Source organism: Mesoplodon bidens (assembly GCF_964165515.1).
Source record: "Mesoplodon bidens genome assembly, chromosome: 15".
Lineage (NCBI taxonomy): Eukaryota > Metazoa > Chordata > Mammalia > Artiodactyla > Ziphiidae > Mesoplodon > Mesoplodon bidens.
This window is the reverse complement of record NC_138171.1, coordinates 69,599,260-69,625,690: the sequence shown is the minus strand read 5'-3', so window position 1 is coordinate 69,625,690 and position 26,431 is coordinate 69,599,260. Positions and strand designations below refer to the sequence as shown.

At 45.5% G+C, this 26,431-nt stretch overlaps 1 protein-coding gene across 1 annotated transcript in view; it reads right to left on the bottom strand.

Moving 5' to 3' along the window:
* Positions 1-26,431, bottom strand: part of CFAP61 (cilia and flagella associated protein 61) — a 249,094-nt gene that overhangs the window by 36,545 nt on the left and 186,118 nt on the right. Inside the window, exons 22-25 of the mRNA XM_081256391.1 lie at positions 22,841-23,133; positions 17,981-18,308; positions 16,547-16,638; positions 10,476-10,681 (exon numbers count right to left, since the gene is read on the bottom strand). Coding sequence (XP_081112517.1) covers positions 10,476-10,681; positions 16,547-16,638; positions 17,981-18,308; positions 22,841-23,133 — 919 coding nt within the window. The remainder of the gene's footprint in view (positions 1-10,475; positions 10,682-16,546; positions 16,639-17,980; positions 18,309-22,840; positions 23,134-26,431) is intronic.

The window sequence follows — 26,431 nt, the reverse complement described above, 5'->3', positions numbered from 1 at the left end:
TTGGAGACAGGTCAGCTCTGCCTTTTCCTGGTTTATGCATGCATGCTTTCCCAGGATTTTCAATCTGTGGATTCTTTGGAGGAGTCCTTTAAATGATCTTGCCCATGCTGTGGAGGTTAGTTTAGTTAAAACCAGATCATTATTTATAAATCCACAAAACCAGACACACAAAAACTGCAGTAATTCCAAGTTCACTAATAAGGTTGACCCCTCTAAGCTGTGACATCCCCCTGTAACACTCTATGTGTTGAGTCCATGTAGAACACACATCTGTCTTTCATCTGGCCCAAGAGGGTGCCAGTATTTGTGCTTCAAGTACGAATAAAGCCTGATTGCTCTCCTTTTTTCTTAAAATAAAAATACAAACAGAAGTTCTAATGTTTTCCTCCTCCACATGTGAATCATCCTGGTCATCCCCTGAGGTATTTTGTCAGAGAAGCAAAATTATTCTCATGTTCCTAGCAGGTGCTTTCTCTAAATGATGTCACTGCACAACGGGAAACATGCTCCTCTGGTCCTGTACGAAGGGAACTGGACTCGGAGGCAGGGGACTCTGATTCTTATGTTCCTGACGCCACCCTCGTGGCTGTGAGCCATGGCCAGCCCTGCCGTTTTGGTTTTCTCATCTCCGAGGTGAGTGTGCTGGACCGCAGTTAAGGTCCTTCCTAGCACCTGGTCACAGGAGAGGGTCTGTGGACCGTCCACAAGCTTGTTGCAGGTCTTAATTCTGGGAGCCAATAGCAGTGACCCTTCAACTCTTCTCATCTCGTATAGCTCAGTCATCTGAAATAGGTTCTGGGTAGTGGGATTAGGTATGGACTTTGTATTCTACTTAGCTTTTAAAATATTTTTCTAAATTTTATATAACAAACATGTATTGATTTTGTAATGGAAATGCTAAAGAGTAAAAAAATGTACAAAATAATCCTCAAAAAGAAACATATAAAGATCCAGGCCTAGGGGGAGGGGGATGAGAGCATCGCGTGCGTGATGCTCCACTCTGCCCAGGTGGCTTTGGAGCATCTTTTTGCGTTATTGGGCCATAAAAAATGTAGGCAGGCAGGCCAGTTTCTTCTCATGGTTCAGTAGACTGAAAACAGGATTTCTGAAATGTGTTTATGTTGATAATTCCAATAACAATAGAACAATTCTGTTGTTTCTTGGAGCTTGGTAAAGAGACATTTATATTAAAGCAACTTGGTAGCCTTGGAGATAACCATTGGCTCATCAGCTATTATTTCAGACTCATAAATAATACCTTTGACTCACAGGCCGCCAGGTGAAAAGGAGGAAGAAAATCTATAAAGGACGTTAGTTCCTGCAGCAAAAGTTTGAAAATATGCTCAGAGGGCCAGAAGTCAGTTCTGAACATACCAGTCAGATCTGCTGAGCCCCAGATCAAGACCTGGGGTCTGACAAGGGCTAGAATGTTAGTAACTGAGTCTGCTGAGGATAACTGGTGAGGAACTGCGGGCTGGTTGGGGTGGGTCAGCTGAACTGTACACAAGGAAGCCCCTAGTGTGACCAAGGGCCCCAGGGAGCTCGACTGCCCCGCCCCTTCTTGCTCCCCCTCTGTCCACCCTTGGCATGTGACCTGGGGAGAATCTCCTTTCCAGTTGACCCCACAAAAGCAGGAATAGAGAGAAATCACGTCTTCCTTCTCCCCCCCGGGGCTTTCACTGAGCACCCATCTCTGAGCTACCACATCTGCAAGTCAGGGATTCAGAACCAAATGGGCCTGGTGATTAGCATTTTAGGAAATGATTGTCCAGAGATGCTCTGCCCTACACCACTCATTACCACGCCCACGAATGTGACTGGCCTACACCACCACGGTCCCGTAGAACTTTCTGCCATGATGGATGTCATCTATTCTGTGCTATCCAATATGGTAGCCACTAGCCACGTGTGGCTGTTGAGTACACAAGCCATGGCAAGTGTGACCAAGGAGCTGAGCTTTTAATTTTTTTTAATCCTAATTAAAACTTAAAAGTCACACCTGGCAATTGGCTGTCATATTGGACAGTGCAGATCTAAGGTGTCGGTAACACTTCACAATGCGTGAAACAATTTTCCAAAGCAATTTTTAAAACTATATGATATTAGATTCTAGATGTACTTTTTATAACTCAAACAGCTCATAACTCCAAATTTTAGATGCTATTCAGAGCCTACGTGGTTGCTTTCGGTGGCAGTGTCTTGAAATGAAATCGTCTTTAAGTGTTGCTTATACAGAAACGTGTGACCCATTCCTTTGCTCTTAGTGCCCTGGGAGGCACAGTCTTCATACATCACTAACTCTGAATAAAGCACCTGATTTCGCACATATTTAATTCTTGATAACGACCTCTCCCCAGGTTTTTTTTTTTTTCCTCAGAGCATGACTCTGAGGAAAAAAAAAGCACGTGAAATTTCATGAGTACCTCTAATAAGACAATTTTTAAAACAGGACATAGCAAGCACATATATAAATGCAATTTTAAAACGTTTGCTTACTTGATTTTAAAAGAAGCACCGTATTTTCTTAAATTTGCATTAACTTGGGAGGGAGAAGGAAAACTGTGTAAAAGGCTGAAAGAGTCTGCCTCTCCATGAAGGCTAGTATGGACTTAGAGGGAACGTGAACACTTGAGCTAAAGTAATGACGAAACTTGGCGCTTGTACATTACTTTACGTCTTTAAATACTTCCGCACCATCATCTGCTTTTATCCTGTGATGTGGGCAGTTTGATCATTGGTGATATCTCCACTTCAGAAGTGAGGAAGAGGATGCTCAGTGAGATTAAATGTCTTGCCCAAGTTTGTAAGGCTAATAAACAACAGCGCAGAAATTGAACCCGTCTCAGTCTAGCGTCCTTTCCACTCTAGGAAGGAGAAGTCAGGATTCACTCTTACGCACTGTTGGGTTTTCACACCAAATTACCTTAGGATATATTCCACGAGTGTACACGCAAGCGTGACAGGAACGTGGCTGGTTCGGCAGCTGTGGAGATGGGGGGCCATCTAGAGCTTACAGATGGCAGAGGTGGTTTCGCCATGAAGTGTTTGTTTATTTTTATACAGCTAGGTGAAAAGTTTGAAATTTTTCATAATATTGTAGATGTGGTCCAACAGATGCATATGTGAGTTACGTGTCCCACATCACGTGAACTGTCCACGTACGGGTCACACTGCAGCACGGTGTCTAGGATGCTGGATCCCTGCGCTGCAGGCATCCCCCCCAGGTACTAAGCTGTGATTTAAATATCCCTGTTTCCCTTCAGATACTGAAAGCAATCATTTTCTTTTATAGTAGGGAGACTGTCAAGCTCCTCCGTTGCAGGAGATGGTGATGCCTGCTCAGAGGCAGTGACATAAGGACACGGGCATTCACATGGAACCAGGCAGGTGAAGAAATGTGCGTTCCTATCCCTCATCCTTCACTTTATTTATTTTTTTAAGTAATTTATTTACTTATTTATTTCCGGCTGCATTGGGTCTTTGTTGCTGTGCAGGCTTTCTCTAGTTGCGGCGAGCAGAGGCTACTGTTCGCTGTGGTGCACAGGCTTCTCATTGCGGTGGCTTCTCTTGTTGCAGAGCACGGGCTCTAGGCGTGTGGGCTTCAGTAGTTGTGGCATGCGGGCTCAGTAGTTGTGGCTCGCAGGCTCTAGAGCACAGGCTCAGTAGTTGTGGCTCACGGGCTTTGTTGCTCCGTGGCATGTGGGATCTTCCCAGACCAGGGCTTGAACCCGTGTCCCCTGCATTGGCAGGTGGATTCTTAACCACTGCACCATCAGGGAAGCCCATCCTTCACTTTAGACTGATGGGAATGGGCACTGCATGTGCTTGATGAGTCTTTACACATTCTCGTTAGTAAAAGCCTTTAACGTTGAAATGAATCTTGGCTGTGAGATGGGATACGCACTTTTCTTTCACTCACTTATGGGCACTGTCCTCAAGGCAAAGATTCTCACTAACACGAGTGAGACTGAGGCACTTGAAATAAGAAAATGTACCTTCCAGATACCTCAAAACCATAAAAAAATCTCAATCCAGGCCTTTCTGATAAATGTTGAGATAATATGCCAAACTATAATTTCATGACAAATGAGGCAAATTATTGGAACACATTGGATAAGAGATGAAAAAGAAAAGCTCCAGACTCAAAGCACTGCTCCAGGGTCATTACCTTAACATTCAGCCCTGACCGTGTGCACGCCTGCGTTTGTTTTTCCTGCATGTTATCATCTTGGGATGAATGTCTGAAGGGACACGTTCTGGCCATGACTTCAGGACCACTTAAAACAATCTTGCCCTTCATCTCAGAAAAGGTTAATGCCATACAGTGGCACTGTGGGAAGGAGGGAGATGACATATACTAGAAAAAAAGAATCCTAGTCTTTTAGTCAGAGCAATATTACAAATAAAAATGGACATAGGTTGTGTTAAATGGAATTTGGCCCCTTCATTGGTCTAAACTTTGAGACCTAAGGCTGACCGTCTCAGTAATGAGGGATGTTTCAAAATATGGGTTCAGCCTCACCCGCAATGTGATTGTATGAGAAAACCAGTGGGCGAGGTGATGCCTCTTGGATCAAGGAGGCCAGGGAATGACCAGTGAGGAGCCCCAGGTGAAAGTGTGTGAACATGCACAAGGGTGGAGAAATAGAGTTAAATAACGGGGAAGCAAAATGAAGAGGATGGATTTTTTAAAAGATTTATCTATTTATTTACTTATTTATTTGGCTGTGCCAGGTCTTAGTCATGGCACGAGGGATCTTCATTGTGGCGTGTGGGATCGTTAGTTGTGGCATGCAGGATCTAGTTCCCCGAACAAGGATCGAAACTGGGCCCCCTGCATTGGGAGCATGGAGTCTTAACCACTGGACCACCAGGGAAGTCCCAAGAGGGTGGATTTTGATTTTAGCAAATCACTTGAAAAAGGATTCTTTATAAGGCTATGAAATGGAATTGGCATTATCTGAAATGAAAGATGGACAGGAACACTGATCTAAAGGGTCTCCAGAAAGGCAGGTGGGTGACTCAGTAAGCAGCCAACAGGGAAAGTTGCATCTTGGGAGAACTATTATCCAACAAATTTTAGGTATGCACCCAAAAATTGACAAGTTGGAGTGGGCAGCCATAGCTCAATAAAATTTTGATAAGTCTGGAAAAATGGGCACCTAGTATTTAGTGTGTGATATCCTACCGGGCATAGCACAAGGCCACTGACTACAGGGGAACTGAAAAACATGTAAGTCATGATTAAATGATTCCAACTGAGTCTAATAAGGGAATTAGGAGGCTGCGCAGGCTGGCAGCACCCTACCTGGCTTCTCTGAAGACAGAGATGGCGCACGGCAGCTTTCCTGAGGGAGTCACTCCTTGGGCTTCGTGGTTCAAAAAGGTAACGGCAGCCTTTTAAAGGGCCTGCTCAAATCCCATTTAGAACACTGTGCACAGCAGCACTTAGCCATTAAAAATAGGCATCCGAGCATTTGGGAAGCATGGAGGGGGACGCGGCGCTCGCAGGAGGAGAGGGCCGGGCGAGGGCAGCCTTGAGAGCTGAGCACGTTCAGATGTGAGAAGAGGTGATTTCAATCAAGGTTTATGAGTATCTGATGGGCTCACACAAAGAAGCCGGGGCAAGACCTATTCACGCCGCGAGGATAAAGGATGCTATAGACTGTTAATTAAGGCCATGGTGCGGGGAAGTTGGTAGGCAGGAGCTTTTCTTTGCAGGGCCACTGCTAAGCGGCGTACATGAAGATGAGGAAGAGGTAAGGAAGCAGGGAGGACACGGGACGGGCCTTGTTAGAGCCCCGTGATGGGGACTTCGCACGGCCCCGCCTCCGCCCCCGCTTCCTCTCCACGCACGGTTCCCATCTCTGACTTCCTGGCACCCCCGTGGAAGCTGCTTCTGCCCCAGTGTCTGAGGGCAAAGCAGCCCAGCAGGTGGAGGGAAGGAGGGGCTCCTTCTAGACATCGTCAGAGGGGCTGGGCGGGAGCTGCAGGGACTGTGACAGGTGTGTGCATGCGTGTGTGGGACACTGCAGGGCACCGGTGCTCCAAGGGGAAGACTGCGGAAAAGCCCATTTTGTAACACACTTGTTATGTGACTTTCAAATGCTGGTTGGTTCAGAAAGGAACAGGGACTCCATTCTTTTTCCAAAGTGATAAATCCGTCAACCCATCAATTTATTTCACTCTCTTTCACACACACTAACAGACACACTCACACACAAAGGCACACATGTTCACAGGCACACACTCACACGCACGCACACACACAGTCACCAGTGGTGAATTTATTCTCTCCATCACCAGTGGTTTGCACTGGAGCGCCAAGGGGAAGACAAAGGATGAAACAGAGGTAGAATCCAAGCCAGCCTGGCTCCAGACCCTCAGTGGCACTGCTGTCCTGTGACAGCTGTCGGCCTGGGTATCACAGCGGCTGACTGCTCGGCAGCCACCACGTGTCCTCAAATGGCTCCAAGTGAGCCTGTCCGCAGGCAGCCAGAGCCACAGCTGGTGAGGCTTTGACTGCTACAGCGTCTGCCTGCATGGCTGCCACAATTCCCACTGGGGCCACCAGCACCTCCTCTGTCCTGGCCCTTGATGGGGTGAGAATAGACTGAGGGAAGTGGAGAGAAAGGATCCAGAGGGTTTCTTTGAACCCGGAGAGGAACTTGATCTTGAGGTCACGTCTGTCTTGCAGAAGACAGAGCGGCTGGTTAACGGTCAGCCCTCCCAGCCTGGAGGAAGGTACCCCCAGACGCAACAGATGGAAATGCTCCCAGATTTGAACAAGAGATGTTGCTAGTGCTGCCGAGGTCAGGGAAACAATCGGTAATCATATCTCGGCCAAAATCAGCTAAACCATTCACCCTGCCTGCTTGGAAAGAGCCTCACCAGTTGGTCTGACAACAGACAGGGCGAGCAGTGCTGGGCCAAGAGTCAGCACGGGCCCTGGCAGCATTTCGTGGCACTTGAAAAGAACGTGGCCGCAGCTGCTCGTGCGCTAACAGGCATCCGGGAGGGACGGACGGGGCCTGGCGGCGCCCTGGGTACCACACTAGAACATGATCAGCCACCATCCCCCTGTCCCCTTTCTTACAGATGTCAGTTGGCACGTCCTAATAGCCAGTGTTGTCCCATTTTGCCATCCCAAATATTCACTCCTAGCAAATCAAATTCACTTTTAAATTTATTACTGTCCTCAGCTAACAGCTGTGCTCAGACCCGTGGTCTCGAGTTCACAAAGTCTGTCTCTTTCAGCATCTCTTCTTCTCAGGGAAAACAAACTGAATTTGGTCAAACGTGAAAACATTTACTTTTCAGAGAAGACTCTTAATACATAGCTCCCATAAAAATGTTCTTTGACGAACAACTGATTCCCCTCTAACTCAAATATTTTGCGTAAGATTCAGACCAACAATAAAATTCTACCCACAAGCTGAGGAACAAATGAATTCACTTTCTAAATACTTGTATTTTTCTTTATTTTAAATAAATATTGGAGTCATGTCTACAAAGATCTGAGGAGGGGAAGCCTATGGTTAAGGAATTTGGTACTTTATCAAAATGTAGTTTATACTGGGAAACATATAGGAAGATATCCTCACACATAAAAGGTTTCAAAAGTACTCTTTCTGGGAAAAAATAAAAATCCGTGCATGATAAAAATGCTTAGCAAGCCAGTAATAAAAAGAAACTTCCTTATCCTGATAAAGGATGTCTACAAAAATATGTATGGTAAACGTCACACACTTAATATTGAACGAATTCACTTTAAAATTAAGAACGAAGCCGGGGTGTCATCCCTCACTACTTCTATCCCAAATTTTACCACAAATCTTAGCCAGTGAAGTAAGACAGGAAAAAGAAATAAAAGTTACAAAGATTTAAAAAGAAGAAACAAACAAAACTGTCATTATTTGCAGATGATATAATTTTTTTGCGTGGAAAATCTAAAAGAATCTACAGGTAAATTATTTGAATGAATGAGGGAGTTTAGCAAATTTGCAGAATTCAAAACCATAAAAAAGCGCATTTCTATACACTATATAGAAGCAAGCAGTAAGGAAATGATATTTACAACAGCAATAAAAATATAAAGAACTTTGGATCATATCAAACAAAAATTAAGCAAGCCATTGATGGAGAAAATGATAAATCTTTATCAAGAGATATTAAACAGACCCACATAAATCAAGATCTATACAGTTGACCCTTGAACAATTGTGGTTTGAACTGCATGGGTCCACTTACACACAAATTTTTTTCAATAGTAAATTCTATAGTACTACACGATCCATGCTTGGTTGATTGGCCCTTAGTTGAATCCGAGGATGTGGAACCACAGACACAGAGGGCAGAAGGTGAGTTATACTCAGACTTTCGACTTTTGACTATATTGACACTATAGTTCAAGGGTTAACTAGTATGTTATGATACTAAAATTAATATCAAAGGTGTCAACTCTTACATAATTGATATAAGGTTTAATGCATTTCCTATCAAATCCAGTGGGGCTTTTCATGGAGCATCACAAGTTTACTATAAAACTATTAGAAGAGCAAAGGGACAAAAATCCGGAAAAAGACAGATGACTTTAAAATGAAGAATATCTGTTAACTGACACCATAAAGAAAGTGAAAAGACAAGCCTCAGAATGGAAGAAGACATTTGAAGGAAATGTAAACAACCAAGTTTGTATCCAGAATATACAAACAATTCCTGTAAGTTAGTAAGAGAAGACGACCCCCGCCCCCCAAAAAGGGACAAATGTCATAAACAGGCATTTCCCCAGAAACTACCATGAATGGCCCACAAACAAATGAAAAGGCACTAAACTGCATTAGAAATCAGGAAAGGGAACACTGAAACCCTGGGTAGACACCTTTCCACACCACCAGGGTGGCCAAATGTTCAAGCTGAACAGTGCCGAGGACTGTCAGGGCTGCGGAGGGCTCTCACAGCTGGCTGGAGGGAGGGTAACAGACACCACTACCGTGGGGAACATTTGGGCATCACCTAGTACACCCGAGAGAAATTCCTGCACAGGAGGTGTGCCCACGATGCCAATGGCACCAAACTGGAACAATATGAACATCAATCAACAGGAAAATGGACGGATGAGCTGTGACACAGTTATCTTATACACGGAATACCATACAGCAGGGAAAACACACAAACTCCAGCTACACGCATTGCCATGAGCAGGCTCGCAAACGGGGCCCCAAACGGAGTGCTGACTTTCTCCAGGGGCCACAGAACTGACTCAAAAGTAAGCAGAACAAACCAGTACATCATTTAGGAAACCATATACTGTACGTGGCACACCTTTGAAACAAGGGTTGGCCTGGTACCTGTTTCAGTACAAAGTTTTACTGGCATGCAGCCACCCCCTTTGTTTATGGATCATCTGTGGCAGCTTTCACGGCACAGTGGCAGACTTTAGTACATGTGACGGAAGTCCTGTGGTCCCCAAGGTATTTACCATCCGGACCTTTACAGGGAAAGTTTGCTGATCCCTCCTTTACAGGAAAGAAAGGGAATGATTAACCTAAACTGCAGGGCAGTGGTGACCTCCAAGCAGACGGAGGGGGTATGATCAGACAGGGGCTTTGAAGTAAGGCACATAGATTTCCAGTACTATTACCCTTTAAAGTGTACGTACATGTTTTATTTATTTGTTTTGTTTCTATGATGTAGTCTACAATTTAAAAGCGTTTTTAAGAGGGAAGAGAGATTGCTTCTGACAGTCCCCCCGCCCTGGGTACTGAGGACCCTGAATTCTATGACTTACGTCCTATGTCTCTATTTGTCACCATCTTGTTTTGTGGATCGAAGGAAACTCTCTTAACCTTTCTAAGCAGCAGACTGCATCCAGAAGTGGATTTCTACTCTACAGTTCTAGCCTTCCTAGAGGTATTGGACAAGAGAGTGTCTCTGAACTTGAAAGACTGGGATCTAGAGCCCCCAGTCTAACCAACCTGCTGGAGCAGAATTCCTTCCCAACGTCTTAGGCAAACGGTCACCCCCTCTGCTTGAGCACGTGCCGTGAGGAGGAGGCTGGGGTCACAGACATCCTGTCTGTGGTGCTGGAACTCCCCCCAGGACCAGGTACCTCCATCCAGCCCCCAAATCGACCTCTTACGTTTCTGACCACTGCTCTTAGCAGCCTGTGTCTCAAGAGAGACTTGAATATCATCTGTGGTGTGGAGGCTGTGCATGGATGCGTCTGGGACCCAGGCCTGCGCGTGGCCGTACGGCCACTTGTGTACACACGAGCCTGTGCTCTTCTCCGTGGGCCTCTCCAGTGCGGGTGGGTCTGATACTCTTCACTGTTGAGAAGCTCTAGCTTCTCCCAGGGCTTCCCGTGTACTTCCTGGTGCATCACAAAACCCCTCCCTCATTCACAAGGCATACATGGCCTGTGTCTGCATTCCCCCCACCCCATAACCCCCGGGAAAGGGCAACGCCCAGCTCACCTGTAGAGGTCTGGGACCAGCCCGTCCTTGTACCGAGAGCACAGGTTGTTGAGGACTTGCTCGTGCTGGCCAAACAGGCGGATGTAGTTGGAGGCAGGGAAAGGCACTTTGGAAAGGCACGTGATGGTTTCCACCATCTTGTACTTGTTGGTGTGGATTCGGAAGTAAGTCCCGTTCTTCACGTTACCCGTTACTATTTCTGAACCCTGGCCGAGGAGTGCATCAGAAAAACGACGTTAGAAACATTTCTGGACTTTGGGAACTTTATCATAGCAATTTATTTTTCAAACATAATGGATGGGTTAGAGCTTATTGCCTGTTGCAAATCACAGTAGTAGATATTGACCAAACTTGACTGTAGATAAGTGCGTGTCAGAAACCATGTGTTTGAATCTGATGACTGAAAGTTCCTCAGGGTATCTGACACTGTGATTATATCGCTCCACGTTTCTAAATTAGTTGCTAGGTTACGGTCAATTCTCCGTTATTCAATACCTGGCACAGCCAGTAGGTGGAACTGGGTCTATTCTCTCCTGTGCGGCGTCATAAGACTGTTAGCTTTAAGTTTTTCACAGCACCATTTTGAGCAAAACCTCCTAGTCAGAGGTGCGCAAAAGGAATTTCAGTTTTTAAAGTTCTACTCGAACGAAGGAAACAAGGAAAAAGGTGAATCCCTGACAGCTGGGTTTGCAGAGGTTCAATGGTTTGATAGGGTCTGTTCCCGGGAAGAAGGTTCAAGATCACGGAAAATACACATACCGTTCTGTGGGCTACTTGTTAGTTTGTAAATAGTGAAAGGTGTAGATTCATGGCTTTATGTCCCCTAGACACTGGCTAAACCACCATGTGAACCCAGATGACAAGGAAAGATGCCCCTCTACCCCAGTCATGACCACTTTTTCTATTTCAGCCCCTGATGGCCACTGACTGACCAGCCAGAGACACGCTTCCCACTGGCTCCAGCAACAAACAGAACCTCCGTGGACAAACCTGGGTTTGGCTGGTGGTGGCTGAACCCACAGACTTTGCCCCTGGACTCTGAACTCAGTACACAGTAACACTCAGTAAATCTCTCCTGAGTGCATATAGATTTAAGCTTTTGCTCTGAACTTGAATGTGGCATTTAGAAAACCAGGGCAAGTTGAACTGCACTGATCCCAAACATTTACTGAGTCCCGGACATCCCCTGGGGACTTTGTCTAAACAAGGACACACGGATTAACTGGATTTTTAAGTAAATTGAAGCAACTGGTGGATGTTTGTGTATCACGTGACTAAGCCCTGAGGAGGAACCAGCCAACTATAAAGGCACAAGGTGAGACATACAGGAGGGATGCCAGGTAAGTCCTGGGCCAGCCCCAAGGATATGCACGAGACTGGGGGACAAAACAAACACAGCTTAGGAAGGGGGTGGGGGGCAGCACCCCAGGGAGGTGCACGAGGTCCAGCATCATAGAGATGGATGGATACAGAGAGGAAATCTACCTCCATAGCAAAGTGTTTAAAAAAACACCCAGTAGGGTATTATCTAACGCAACAATGGTATATGCACACAACTGGATGCAATGCATCCAACATAAATTATTGGTGAGTTATTTCATAACAGGAAAATATGTTCCCAATACATTTTATACTATAGAAGTATAGTATAAAAATTTATAATGTCTTATAATTTGTAGAGAATCATTCTATTTTCATAAAAATAAGCGGTATCATTATTTGTTTTTGTGTCAACATTTTAACAAAATGTTAATGGAGAGGGCTAAGACTAAAGCTGCTGGTGCCAAACTCAAATGGTCTTTAAAGTCTTGTATTTATTCTTAGAGATGCTCACAACGGGCGCGTTCGTCACTCTCATAGCTCTGTGTGTATTTAATTCAGAAATAGCGTTTGCTATGATGAGCCACCAAGTGAAGTTGACCCTGGGGAGGCCTCTTCGCAGTCAGGGGTGCCTTGGTGAAGTTGAATGAGTGTCTGGGGGAGGGGCTGCTCCCTGGCCTTGCTGGTAGGGCGGCTGGGGATCCGGGAGAGCGGGCACTGGCCACAGCTCTGGCATAGTTTTAGCACCAAGTTTCCCTGGCCTCAGTGGACAGCAGATCCCACAAGATTGTGGACTCTCCTCTTCCTCTTTGAAATTTCTTTATGCTGAGTGATTAAGGAAGGGAACTCAGGCATCAGAGGTCTACATCTCAGGATCCACCCACGTGGCTGACAATATTTTTGACTTGGCAAAGAGTTTCACTGAATATCCCACTCTCTGCTCACAAGCACCTGTATTTGGGGGCTGATTCAGTGGACACTGAGCACCTCAACTCGAGGGCCATGGTGACTCCATGGCTGGTTTCTCAGCATCACGTGCCCTCTGAGGTCACCCTGTTCCACAAGGGCTGTGTCGTCAGCATTGTTTCCAGTGATGTGTCATCATGGGTCTGTTTATTTGGTGGAGGGGAGTTGGCCTTACTTTTTAATTTAAAGGTTGAATTTAAAGGCACACGGAGGAAAAAAGTGCCCAGTGGTGCAAAGACAGCACATCTTGACTCTGGAAGTGACCATGACCATCGTTCATGAGATCTGGCACTGCGATCACATAACCAGGGGGCCGTCCTGGGCATGCAGCATCAAAATAGTTTGCATTGACGTGAAAGGTAAGTCACCTACAGATGGGTTTCTCAGACACAAGTTACCCCTGTGGGGCTGGGCAGACTTATCTAAATTTCTGAGGTCATTCCTAGTCACTGTTGCTGACAGATGGGAAAATCCAGTGAAGTCCAGGACCCTTTCTGCTTATCTTCCCAGAAAATCACTCCACTAAACAAGGACTTAAGGCAGCTTCCAGCCTTGCCACCCGGTGAGGGATTCTGGGCTAACGACGATGATGATTTCATACACTTTCCAATTCTGTGGGATGTGGCTAGTTTCTTCCTTTAAGAATATGAATAAATTGTTAGGAGATTTGGGTGTCGAGTTTAAAATTTTGACAGAGTAACAGGTTCTGATGTGGGTTTTTTTTCTCTTCCTTTTTTCCTGAATATAATTATCCTTTTGAGCTCCTTTATGATTTTGACAAAGATTGGAATATGGCTCTGGAATTCATGCCAAATGAAAGACCCAGGGGTAATCAGACTCGGCGTGCAAGAAACCAGGTTCCCAGCTCCCACGACGAATACACAATTTTAAATTTAATGGTACCCAGGCAGAGTTTGTTGTGACAAATTTCTTTATTCTGTGGAGTATAAGCCAACAAAGCATGTGGACTGGAATCTGCGGATCGGTTCATTATGTAGACGACTTGGGGTGCCCCGTCTTCCTTTTGTCGGGTTACCTCATGAATTACTAAAGCATCTCCTTACTTAAATATCTCGATGCGTGAGTGCTACAAGAGTCTGATGAGATTCATCTTACTACATTTGCTGTGAGAACAGTAATTTAGTTTCTCTAGTGAAATACTGCTCCATGGGCTCCATTCTCGATCCACTGGCCATATTTAGGCGACTGCCTGACCATTTTGGCAACAATTTTACTTAATCAAATTAATTCCAAATCCAAAAGATTGCCATGGAACCATCCTACATTTTTTTTTTCTTGGTGAACAAAATGGGGGAAAAAAATCTGTTTAGATCTTCTGTACTAATTAAAAAGGAGGCCCACCTGGCAAAATGGTTAATTACAGTCAGGGTTCCTGCTCAGATATTGTCACAGCACCAGCCAAAGAAGCTATTCAAGTTCCATTCTTATGAAAACTCTCATTACCTAAAACTCCCTTTCGCTCCTCCTCTGACTTTATTCCGAGAGAGAACCAGTGCTTCATAAATAAATGACACTGCATGTCAGAAATCACACACCGTCCTTGAAGAATCTGGTTCAGTGTGAAACCAAGTCCAGTATTGCCTAGCTTTTGAAGCCATTCCCACCGTGTACTGTCCGAATTCCTAACCCACCGAATCTGTGAGCGGAATCCAGGGGCTGCTTCATGTCCCTAAGTTTTGTTACACAGCGGTAGAGACTGGAGCACTATTCGCTATGGTCCTTTCTTTACTTGTAAGAACATTTTGCATCAGACTGTGGATACAGGACACACCTGAAAGAATCTGGGAAAGGCCCAAAGGAAATAAGTTTTAAACACGTAGCATCCATCCTTTCCTTGGAAGAACCAGGTTTCATTATTTTTCTGGAACTATAATTAACAACATCCACCACTGATGGGTCACCTGTTTGATTCCTTGAAGGCAGTGTTACTTTATATGGGATCCCTAATAACCCCAGAAATGCAGAGCAGTTGATAACTTGTCCAAAGTCCATGGGAAGTCAATGGAAGAGCTGGGATTCTGACTTCCCGAAGAGAGAGGGTGAGGGGCCAGGAGCCTGGGACATCTGGAGTCTGCTCCCCCTTACGGAATTTTCCAGCAGCTTCTGCTACATCTCATTGGCCAGGACCTGCCACATGGCTGACCTCATTCTCAAGGAAATCTGGGAGATGTGCTTATTTTAACTTAGATCATTAACCCTCAAAAAAATTCAGGATGAGAAAATGGGAGTGGAAGCAGGCAACCTCCAGTGTCTTCCTCACTGATGAAAAAGCAAACACGACGCACCAGAAAGGAAACCCCAGTTGACAACAAACACCAGTTGGGACCAACTGTCCGATAATCTTACCTGAGAAGCTCACCAACCGACCAATCACGCTGTGTCCTTTCTAGTTACCTTGAACACAGGGAACGCCCCTCCCAACCCCCAAGCACATGCAGCTTCAGCTTCAGCTCGCTGGCCCTTCCTGTGTCATCCAGGGAGGGCAGGAGAACAGGGGAACCTGGACAGACATCCCAGACCCTAAGCAATTTACTTGCTATTGCCACAGAGGTGGTTATTTTAATTATCTATGGATTCATCACAGGCTACCTCAAAACTTAGTGGCTTAATGTCCTTCAGGAGGTGGATGCATAAACTGTGGTCCATCCACACAGTGGAATACTATTCAGGGCTAAAAAGAAATGGGTTATCACGCCATGAAAAGACATGGAGGGAAGTGAAATGCAACTTATTAAGTGAAGGAAGCCAATCTGAAAAGGCCACATGCTGTATGATTCCAACTCTATGACATTCTGGAAAAGGCAAAAGTATGGAGACAGTAAAAAGATCAGTGGTTACCAGGAGTTGCAAGGGAGGGAGGGAGGAATGAATAGGTGGAGCAGAGGGATTTTTAGGGCAGTGACATTACTCTGCATGATACCGTAATTGTGGGTACATGTCATTATACATTTGTCCAAACCCATAGAATGTACAACACCAAGAGTGGACCGCAGTGTGAACTGTGGGCTTTAGGTGATAATGATGCATCAATGTAGGTTCATCAATTGTAAAAAATGTACCGCCCTGGTGGGGATGTTGACAATGGGGGAGGCTGTGCATGAATGGGGGCAGGGGGTATATGGGAAATCTCTGTACTTTCCTCTCATTTTTGATGTGAACCTAAAACTTCTCTAAAAAATAAATGGCTTAAAATGACAATACATTTTTATAACCTCAGTCTTTGGGAGTCAGAAATTGGGAATCGCTTATCTGGGGGATTCTGGCCCATGGTCTCCTGTACGTTTTAGTCAAGATGTTGGCCAGGGCTGCATCGTCTGAAGGCTGGATTAGAGCTGGAGGACCACTTCCACAGTGGCTCCATCACACGACTGGCTGGCGCAGAAATCCTCAATCCCTCCCCACGTGAACCTCCCGAAGGGCCACCTGGGTGACCTTACAATATGGCGGCAGTGACCCAGGAGGGTGCAAGTTGGAAGCTGTATTATCTTTCAGGACCTGGCCTTGGAAGTCACACACTATCATTTCCACAATATTCTACTGGCCACACAGGTCAGCCCTAGTCAGTGTGGGAGGGGACCATACAAGGACATGAATACCGAGGGGTGGGAGTCAGTGGGGGCCGTTTTGGGGACCAAGCTGCCACTTGGCTTTCTGATGCATGAACCAATACATTACACTAAAGACTGAATTAAGAATTTCACCCCTACCCCCATAAATAAAGTGTTATATTTGAAAGTAAAATGAAATTCAGGAATAATACTTACAAAATCAGACTGGGCCATTTGTACCTCCAATGGGGTTGGGATGGCGGGTTTGGCGATATGCAGATAATGGTATGACCCAGGGAGGATGCCTCCTGGTGGAAATGACAAGTTTTCCACATTTTAATTCAGTCGGGTAACAACTGGGTAACAGGGCTTACGTCTGTACCACAGGACAAACAGAGATGCCTGCCGTGGTGTATGCTACTCAAATTTTCCCACTCAAGTACCTCTATTAGCAAGGAACACTGTGTGGTTTATTTTATTTAATAAAATCAACATGAATGTGCCGTTATAACCCATAATATAGCCACCAATGTTCCAAGAGGTGCCAAGCTGATCCTGTGCATCCTGATTTCCCATAACTTGTGGCATTCTAATCTCTGCCTGCTAAAGCCAACCAAGACTTTGGTCTACAAATGTTGCCGTGGTGTTCCCATTCTCCATCCTCCTCCACTATGTAATCAAAATACTAAGAAAGTAAATGTTATAAGGAAAATCAACAAAGTTCTTGTTCAATGCTTTAGAAAACTCGTATTATGAAACTGTTACTATTTCTAGCTTGCCCTAGAAGCCCGAGCCTGGTCTAGCTCTGATCAGCCTCTGACACCCATGCCTTGTCTTCCTTTCCCACATCCACCACCTTTCTTAAGGTCTCATCCAGAGTGAGAAGGAGATCACAACCTCTCGGAGGCCATTTAGTTGGGTAGATAAACACAAGGACTGCAATACAGGGCTTTTGTCTCTTTAGCCTGATGTTTTGTTTACTGGATTAGGGTCCACAGACCCCTTAGGGGTCCATGGATGACTATGGGGGTTGGTCCATCAACCTTCTGCAAGTAAACATACAGTTTTGTAAACATGTGCATTTTTCTGGTAGAAGATCCACAACATTCAAAGATACTGTTTCCAAGGGTAACTCCCACCTCCCAAATATAAGAAAGTTCTGTGTCACTCATATGATGATCTCCTTAGGGGTCAATAAAGCTGAGGGGATAAAACTGGCCCGTTTTACAGCTGCTAATGGCCTAGCTTATCCATCCAGACAGCAGACCAAAGCCTGGGAGGCTTGGAAGTTCTCCTTACCTCTCAACTTATATTGAGAATGAAAGTTTGGTAAGATGTCAGGGCATCAAACCATACACCAGTTGTGAGGGACCTCTGGGCAAGTTACCGATCATCCCCTAGTCTCAGTTTCCTTATATGTAAAGTGAGAATCACATTCTGATGTGAAAAATTTTATCACATCAGTTCTGATGTGATAAAATCAAGTCCATAATAAATAGTTAAACATAAGAGAGAGCCCTCCCGTGTCTCTGTGCAAACCCACTGAGGGACACGGGAGCCTCCTCACCAAACCTACAGGAAACGGAGGGCTGGCTGGTCCAGATCCAACCAGTGGCTCCATCACAGGGATGAAGGTGGCCCACTACGTACCTTTGATCTTGGCTCCCCTGTACATGGGGATGAGTCGGTCAAGGTCAGCCGGCGGCTCAGTCACAGGCTCAAGGGTCGGGTCAAAGAGGCTGAGCATCACTGCTGCCAGCTGGAAGCCAATTTCCTTGGAATTGAAGTCGCTGTGAGTCCACTCATTCGAGTAATACCTGTTGGAGAACTTGGTGAGGGAGCCGGCAGCTCTGATGGCTATGTCATTGGTGTGGAAGTTGGCGTCTATCACAAGTCGGCCGTCGTAGACAAGGCATGCGTCGTTGAAGGCTCTGAATGTTTCGTAATCCACGTTCTTCTCACAGAAGCTGAAGAACATCTACAAAGTGAACAATCACATTATTTCTAGCTATCATTCTTCACTGTACCTTCCCAACAGGGTGAAGAGTCTCTATTTTATTACTTGGGGCACACAAGAAAACCTAAATCTACAAACAGTATGCCATAATGGTGTGTATCTTTGGTACGCAGAAGAAATTAAGATCACTCAAGGTCACTCTTTTTTTTTTTTTTAATTGCTCAATCTAGACATCCAGGGGCGAGGGTGCCACATGGTGGAATATCTCCCACAAGAGCACGTTCTTTCCCGTAAGGAGGTTTACATTCATAAACACCACCTTCCCTTCATTCTCGGACATTTCGAATCGCTCCTTCTCAGCCTCCTTCCATTTTCCTCTCCTGCGTCTGACACTTAGGTCTCTCCAGGTTCCTTCTTGGGGTCACTTCGTCCAGTTTTGAGTCTTCAGGCTGCCCCTTTCCTGCCCCCTTTAAACCCAGAAAGCCTGTCACTCCCTGCAGGATGCCCCAGAGATAATGCAAGCCCCGTCTGCCTTGGTACCCACCAGGTTTGGGCTCCTGCCTTGTTACTTCCTGCCCTGGGTCAGCAGCTGCTGATTCAGTGAAGATTTACAAGGTACCTGCAGGCCTCCATTCTCTGCCCACATTTTAATGCGTTCTCGTACTTATCTGGAGATCATCTTCCATATTGATGTTAAGTCATTAAAGCAGTCCAAGTTAGCTGTTTTTAAGTCTTCAGTTGTCATTGAAGTAGCTAAGTTGAATCATTTTTATCTTTACCTAAACACAGTTTGCCACCTTATTAAAAGCATGCTAAGAAATGAACATATGACCTGGGTCCTCATACTGGTGGATACCACACTCCCTGCTTCCTTCACACGCCAGCTCTACCCACCTCACTTGCCCCCTTACGTATAGAAATCAGCCGTCCTGAGCCAGAGGTAACCCCCTTCCATGCCCTTCCCTACACCTAGGAATGGCGCGCCAATGAGGAATGAGCCACAAATAAGCCTGCAGTAGCCACTAGTCACGGGTGACTATATACTTTTAAATCTAAATTAATTACAATTACACAAAATTTAAAATCCAGACCCTCCGTTGTGGTGGCCTATTTCAAATGCCCAAAAGCTACAGGTGGCGGTGGCTGCCATGTTAGACTGCACAGACATGGACCATTTCCACCATCGCAGACAGTTCTATTGGACAGCACTGGACTCAGATCCACCATCCCTATGATGTCCTTTCTTCTCCCTCAGGGAACCGGCAGGGCCTTTGCCCTTTTCCCTGTCTCTGTTCACTCAGATGTCTAATCCTATCCCAATTACTCCCATCCAGGAAGCTTCTTTCTTTCAAACCTCTTTAAAATGTTTTCTGTTTTATAACCCTGCTCAGTGACCACAGGAAAATATATTTCTCTGAGTCCCTGACTCTGACACTTTCTGTCTCTCTTCTCTTTTTTTTCCCTCTCTACTCCTTTCCTATCTCTATAGAAACAGACTTCCCACTCACAGAAAAATAGGAAAGACATTTGATTTGAATTGAAATTATGCATGAAAAACAGGACCATTAATGCTCAGCAGCTCCCTTCAGCATCCCCGCAAAGTTCTTCTACCTACCCAGTGTTTCTCCTACTTAAAACGACTCTTTTATTAAGGGGCACATACATATACTAGCCCTTGTTTTACTGCGTTTTAAAGACTATCAGTACCTCTATCATATTATTTTATACGGTTTTGGCGTAGGCATTGACGCTATGGTTACATTTGGGACATAGGGGTTTGTGGAATAGAGTGAACACCGGATCAGCAAATCCAACACTGTCCGTGGGAGCACGTGTTCTGAGTTACAGACCTCTCAGACCTCTCAAACACAACTCACGTGCTCCTGTAATGCCAACTGAATAGTACATAGTGGATGAAAATATGAAGTAGAAACATCTGCTTTACATGCTTCTACAAATAATGACCTAAGGGTCTACCTTAAGGAACTAGAAAAAGAAAGGCAAAGTAGATCCAAAGCAAGCAGAAAAAAGAACATAATTGTTAAGAGCGGAAATCAATGAGAGAGAAAACTGACAGACGACGGAGACAATTAACAAACTCAAAAGCCAGTTCTCTGGGGGGGAAAAAAATCAATAAAATTGACAAATGTCTAGCTAGACAGAGAACTTGAGAGAGGTCCTCGTCTCTCCTTAGCTGCTGGTGGTCGCTGGCCATCCCTGCTGCTCCAGGACCTGTGGCTGCCATCACTCCATCTCTGCCTCCATCAGCATGGGGCCTTCTTCCTCATGGGCCTCCTTTCTGTCATCAAGTCTCTCTCTCCATGTAAGGGCACCAATCATTAGAGTTAGGACCCACCCCAAACCAGGATGACCGTCTCTGTACTTGACTACAACTGCCAAGATCCTATTTCCAAATAAGGTCACATCCACAGGTACTGGTTCTTAGGACCGTATCTCTCTGGGGGGACATAATTCAGCCCACGACACCATGACCACACGGCCACAGTGGAGATCGTGAATATATTCGTGCCCATCAAAAGTCTCCTAATTCCCTGGCAGAGATGCCACCCAAAGCTGACAATAAATACCCTGACCATTCCCTTCTTCCAGTTTCTAATCTCCTGACAGTTTGGCCAACCTACTGTTGGCCAAACACAGATGAGAATCAGGGGAAACTGGGGCTGGGAGGGTCCTCTGTAGAGGCCCCTCGTCCTGGGGCAGAGCTGAGCAGGGGGAGCCGGAGGCAGGACCTGAGGACAGCAGGCCAATGTCCGACTCACCATGTAGGGTGAAGTTTGGGCAGGAAGGTGTGTTGGATCAAGGCAGTTGAGAGCATCTGCAAGATGTCTTTGCCATGATTCCAATTCTGACCTGGACAGGAGAGTGAAGGCCAGCAGGGGCTTCTACAGAATCTGTATTCAGTTGGATATTGGGGGAGGTTTTCTTGCACCCATGTGCCCTAAGCAGGGTATGTGTTCACCCCCAGGGTTGCCCAGGATAACCTGGGCATGCATCTTCCATGATCATCATTTTGGGAGGAAACTTTTGGTGAAAAGATGTTGACTTTCCCTATCTTATACAGGTATTGTGACATACATGTGTAGATGGTGTCCCTTTTATGTTAAAATAAAACGAACTTTTTCTGTCTTTTTCACTGCTATATCCCTCACACTTAGGACTAAGCCTGAGACCTAGTAGGTGTCCAATAAATGTTTGTGGAGTGAAGGAATAAATGAAGGTACTGAAGAGCAGAATGCAAAATCCCCCTGGGTTATCAGGAGGAAATGAGAGGTGGCAGGGAAACCCCCTCTGTGCGGGGGGTCTGCCTTGAGCTCCAGTCCAGACTCTGGGGGGATGAGGGTGGCCCATAGGGGCCTTTGGGTGAGAAGCCCTGACTTAGGCTGACCCACCCCCACTGCCAGGTTAGGGACTGCTATGAGCCCCCACGGGGGTCCCCAGCTGGCTTGCCCACTAGATGCTGCTGGCATCCTTTATCCCAACCACCAACACAGCCCTTGACCCCTATAGCTCCAGCACTCACTCAGACCACAGCCCCCTCTCTCTGAGGGGTCTCCTGCTTCTCCATCACATCAACTGGCCCCTTTCCTCTCTTCTTCCCTCCTAGCTTCTGCTCATTTCCTGAACAGCGTGTGAGCTGAGCTGTGACAAGCCCCAAAGCAAAGTACTCTCTCCATACATCATAGGGGAAGATCCCCTACTGCTGTTTCCAGAATCTTAGGAGGTCGACACAGCATGGACTTTGAGGCCCTGCTGGCCTGGGTTGGGATCTCAGCTGACGTGGAGTCACGGTGTTCTCGTCTGTAAGGTGGGGATGCTTCCCTTGAAAGAGCTGTTGTGAGGAGGGAATAGAATGCACTGCCAGTGTGCAGCATGGTACCCAGGACACGGGGAGCTCTCAGTGGGGGTGGCCCTCTTCAAATCCGCCCCCCGACACTCTGCCCAGGAACAGGCGGGGTCCAGTTCCCTTCCCCTTGAGTGTGGGCTGCCTTAGTGACCTGCTTCTAGGGCACAGAATGCGGTGGAAGGGTGCAGCTTGACTTCTGAGGCTAGGTCACGAAAGGAGATATGCTGTCTCTCTCTCTCTTTCTCTCTGTGTCTCTCTCTCTGTCTCTGTCTCATTGTTTTCGGAACCCAGCCACCATGCAGAGGGGAAGCTCAGTCCCATGAAGGGGCCGCTTGTAAGTGTTCAGGTCAAAATCTCACCTGAAGCTGACCTGACACCAGCAGATGGACAAGTGGGTGAACACACCTTCTAGACGATTCCAGCCCCAACCCCAGTCTGACGTCAGCCCCAGGAGAGACCTCCAGGGAGAACTGCTGGGGGAGCCCGGTCCAACCCCAGGATCACGAGAGAGAATATGGAACGGCTGTTGTTGTTTTAGGCCACTCAGTTTGGGTGGTTCATTTCTCAGCAACAGAAAATCTGAACGTTTAGGGGAAAAAGAACGCTGTGACTATAAATTCATCACCTACCACTTTTCAGACCCCAAGTCCCCCAAAGGTGGTGAGTGAGGTTCTGGGGACCTACTTACGGAGCAGGGGAGCTGGAAGGGCTTGGTGGGTGTGGTGAAGCTGGCGCTGTGGATGGGGTCTGGGTTCAGGCCATCGTTCCACTGAGCCAGGACCGCGTCCCGGTAGACGGTCACCCCCGAGGCTCGGAGCGCATCCTCCACTGCGCCCTCCACTGCGTAGTTGTTGATGCAGGTGACGATGGAGGTGGGTGGGTGCTGCACCAGGTGGATGTAGGAGCCCCTCACACCCAAGTTCAAGAGTGTCTCCACCGTGGTGTATGCGTCAATTGTGTTCCCATAGATGATGACATTCCCTACAGAAGGGGACAAATGCTTAGATACATAGTTTAAAAAAAAAAAACCAACAACCTTATTAGTCAAATGCTAATAATGCCGAATTGCTCCCTCCAACCCTCTCATCTTTTTTCAGCTGTGGGAGGTCAGCGGTGTTACCTAGCAACAGCGACCAAGAAAATTTAGTAAAGAATGGGCACACAACATCCCACAAAGTAGTCAAGTACTTTTAACACAGAAGTAGGACGTTCATTTATGTTCCTATAATTTGAAAGTTGAAATTATGCTAAATGAAACTGGTGAGAATAAAACCTTTTACCTTGTTTTTGTTCCCTATTTGCTACACTTATTAAGGGGAAAAATGGCTAAAGTTTGCAATAAATGCAAGTTCTTCCTGAGTGATGAAAAGGACAATGGTGAAAATAATTGTCATGTGCGTGATGGTACGGATATTTTAATACTTAATTGTTGAATCATGTTGATTTCAAGGACATTTTTCCTTCTTTGAGAACTAAAGACTAGAACATTCTGCTTTGCAACAGATAATTTTATAAAGATTCAAATTCTGATTTTTAGGACTTAATGTGTCAAAACCTAGCAAAAGAGATTGGCAGGTATTCTTTTGGTGAGGAAAAATAAAATCACAAAATACCTTTGAGAGATTTCCCCTGTGTAAGAGCATTTTGATGGTAACAGTCTATACGATTTATTTATATTTCTTAAAAATATTATAGAAGTAATTACATATGCTCTTCTACTAATGATATAAGTTTTAAGACCAATGATCCTATTACATGAGTGAGATGTATTATATGCTATTTATATGCTGTTCCTGACACTGAATTGGCATTATTACCTCTTCACAAAGACACAAACTGCTGTAGACTCACATTTCAGGCAAGCTGTAACCATTTTACCACAAAATGATAGATTTGTGAATCTACCTCTCTTTTTCCTCCTGTTTATAAAATGATATGAAGAGGAATTTTACGAGACAAAATAAATGGCAAGTGTACTTACTCAATTTGGTGGAATAAATTATGCAAAAATCTATTTATATCCAAAATTGAGAGGACGTACAACGGCTTGTCTTACTTGTTTAGAAGGAAAGGAACTAGAATAGCTTTCAGATGGCTTCCCTAAGGTTAAGAGCTTCTGGAAAGTCCTCCCTTACTTCCTGTTGCTCAAACGTGGAATGCCAAGGGGCCAAGGAAGCCAGGGGCAGGGTCCTTCTTTCCCGGCTTCCCTAGGATGCTCCAATTTGGGGGCTCTGATTGTCGCCCTATTCAGACGCGCTAGTGCAGCATTCCTGGGTGAGCTGCCTTTTCCTTGGCTGAAAGAGCCAACATTTTGCTTAAATTATTGAGGCTCCCACCTGCTGTGCAACATGAATCCTGGCGGTCTGACACAACAAAGAACTAGCCTGCCAGGAGAGCCAAAACTTGAACCTCAAACTGTCATAGGTTTGAGGTTTTCTGCTCCTTTAAAATATGCACGCAAAAACAATATACATTTTCAGTGAAACAGATTTCAGTGCTTAGGCCCCATGCAACTCAGAGTTGAATATTTTTCCAGTCTCTCCTTCATGTTGGCTTCTAGTAACTATTCTGTGAGATGGGCTTTTTCATTACAGGCTCATGGAAGCCCCAGCAATGCAGGGTTATTTAGCCAGGGTTGCCCACAGATTGTAGGCAGCTGGAGAGGATGAGGACTTCCATACATTTCATAAAACCTCTACTATTTAAATTAGACGTTTATTTATAGATATGCTAACTTCTAAATAGTTTTGTCTCTCTTCTAGTTTAATTTGAAACGTCTCCCCCAAATATGAGACTTCAGTTATTGTAACTGTCAGCTATTGTCACGATAATGCTGCATGACAAACTATCCCCAAAATCAATGCCAAACAACAATAAGCCTGTTGCAGGTTGGCCTACACGTCTGTGTCCTGGCTAATGTTGGCTGATGTGGCTCCAAGCTGTGGTTGGGGTCAGATCTGCACCACGTCTCTCTCATCCCCTTTGGACCAACAGTGACCTGAGGCCTATTCTCTTTCGGGAGCTGTGCAGGAGCACAGGCGGGCAAGCACAACTGCTCAGACACTTTCTAAGCCTCTCCTTGCAAGACATCCACTAATGTTCCATTGACCAAAGCAAGTTATGCGGCCACACCCGCACCCGCCCAAGGGGGTGAAGCACACTCTGCCCACAGCGGGGATGTGTGTGTGTGCATATTTGCTGAACAACGGTCCAAAATCACAGTCATATTGGGCACATAGTAAATCATGCCTATGTGATGTCATCTAAAATTTTTCATCTAAATGTGTTTTATATGATTATTTACTTACATTGTCTCATTACCCACAAAACAGAATAAAATCTCATTATAATTTTTTTACTACCTAAATAAGAACATGTCACAGGTCAAATCACATTCCTCCATATACATAACAGGACCCAATGTTACAAAGTCAGCCTGTTACTCTTTGCCAGTTTGATCCCTTGCCTTTTACATGTTTCCACTCTGGGGGGGATTATTCTTTCCATTATCTTTGTGCAATTGTAAGTTCTTTCTACATCATTTCCCACTTTTTCTTTGTAAAGAGTTTTTAGATTCAATTCCTGTTTATCTCGTGACTCTTATATACCTGGCCTAAAGCCAGGCACTTTAATACACAATCCCAGGAACTCCCTGGTGGTCCAGCGGTTAGGACTCCAAGCTCTCGCTGCTAGGGACCTGAGTTCGAGCCCTGGTCGGGGATCCAGCAAGCTGCGCAGTGTGGCCAAAAGAAAATAAAAAGTTACCTCTGGTAACAGCTCTCTTTCTGGGCCAGGCCCCCTATCTAAATTCTTAAAAAAAAAAGACACAATCCATCATTATTATTATTATTATTACCAGTAACAATAACATTTAGAACTGTTATCAATAACATTGGCTTCACGCAAATGCCCGTAAGTAATTTTTTCAGAAACTGACAGTAAAAATATAAGCATGAAGATAATTCATAGGATAAGCAAAGTCATATTTAGGGGAGTCCCCAGGACAAAAGCTAGCAGACAAAGACTTTTATTATTATTATTATTATTTATTTATTTATTTATTTATTTATTTATTTATTTATTTTGTGGTACGTGGGCCTCTCACTGTTGTGGCCTCTCCCGTTGCGGAGCACAGGCTCCAGACGCGCAGGCTCAGCGGCCATGGCTCACGGGCCCAGCCGCTCCGCGGCATGTGGGATCTTCCCGGACCGGGACACGAACCCATGTTCCCTGCATCGGCAGGCAGACTCTTTAACCACTGTGCCACCAAGGAAGCCCA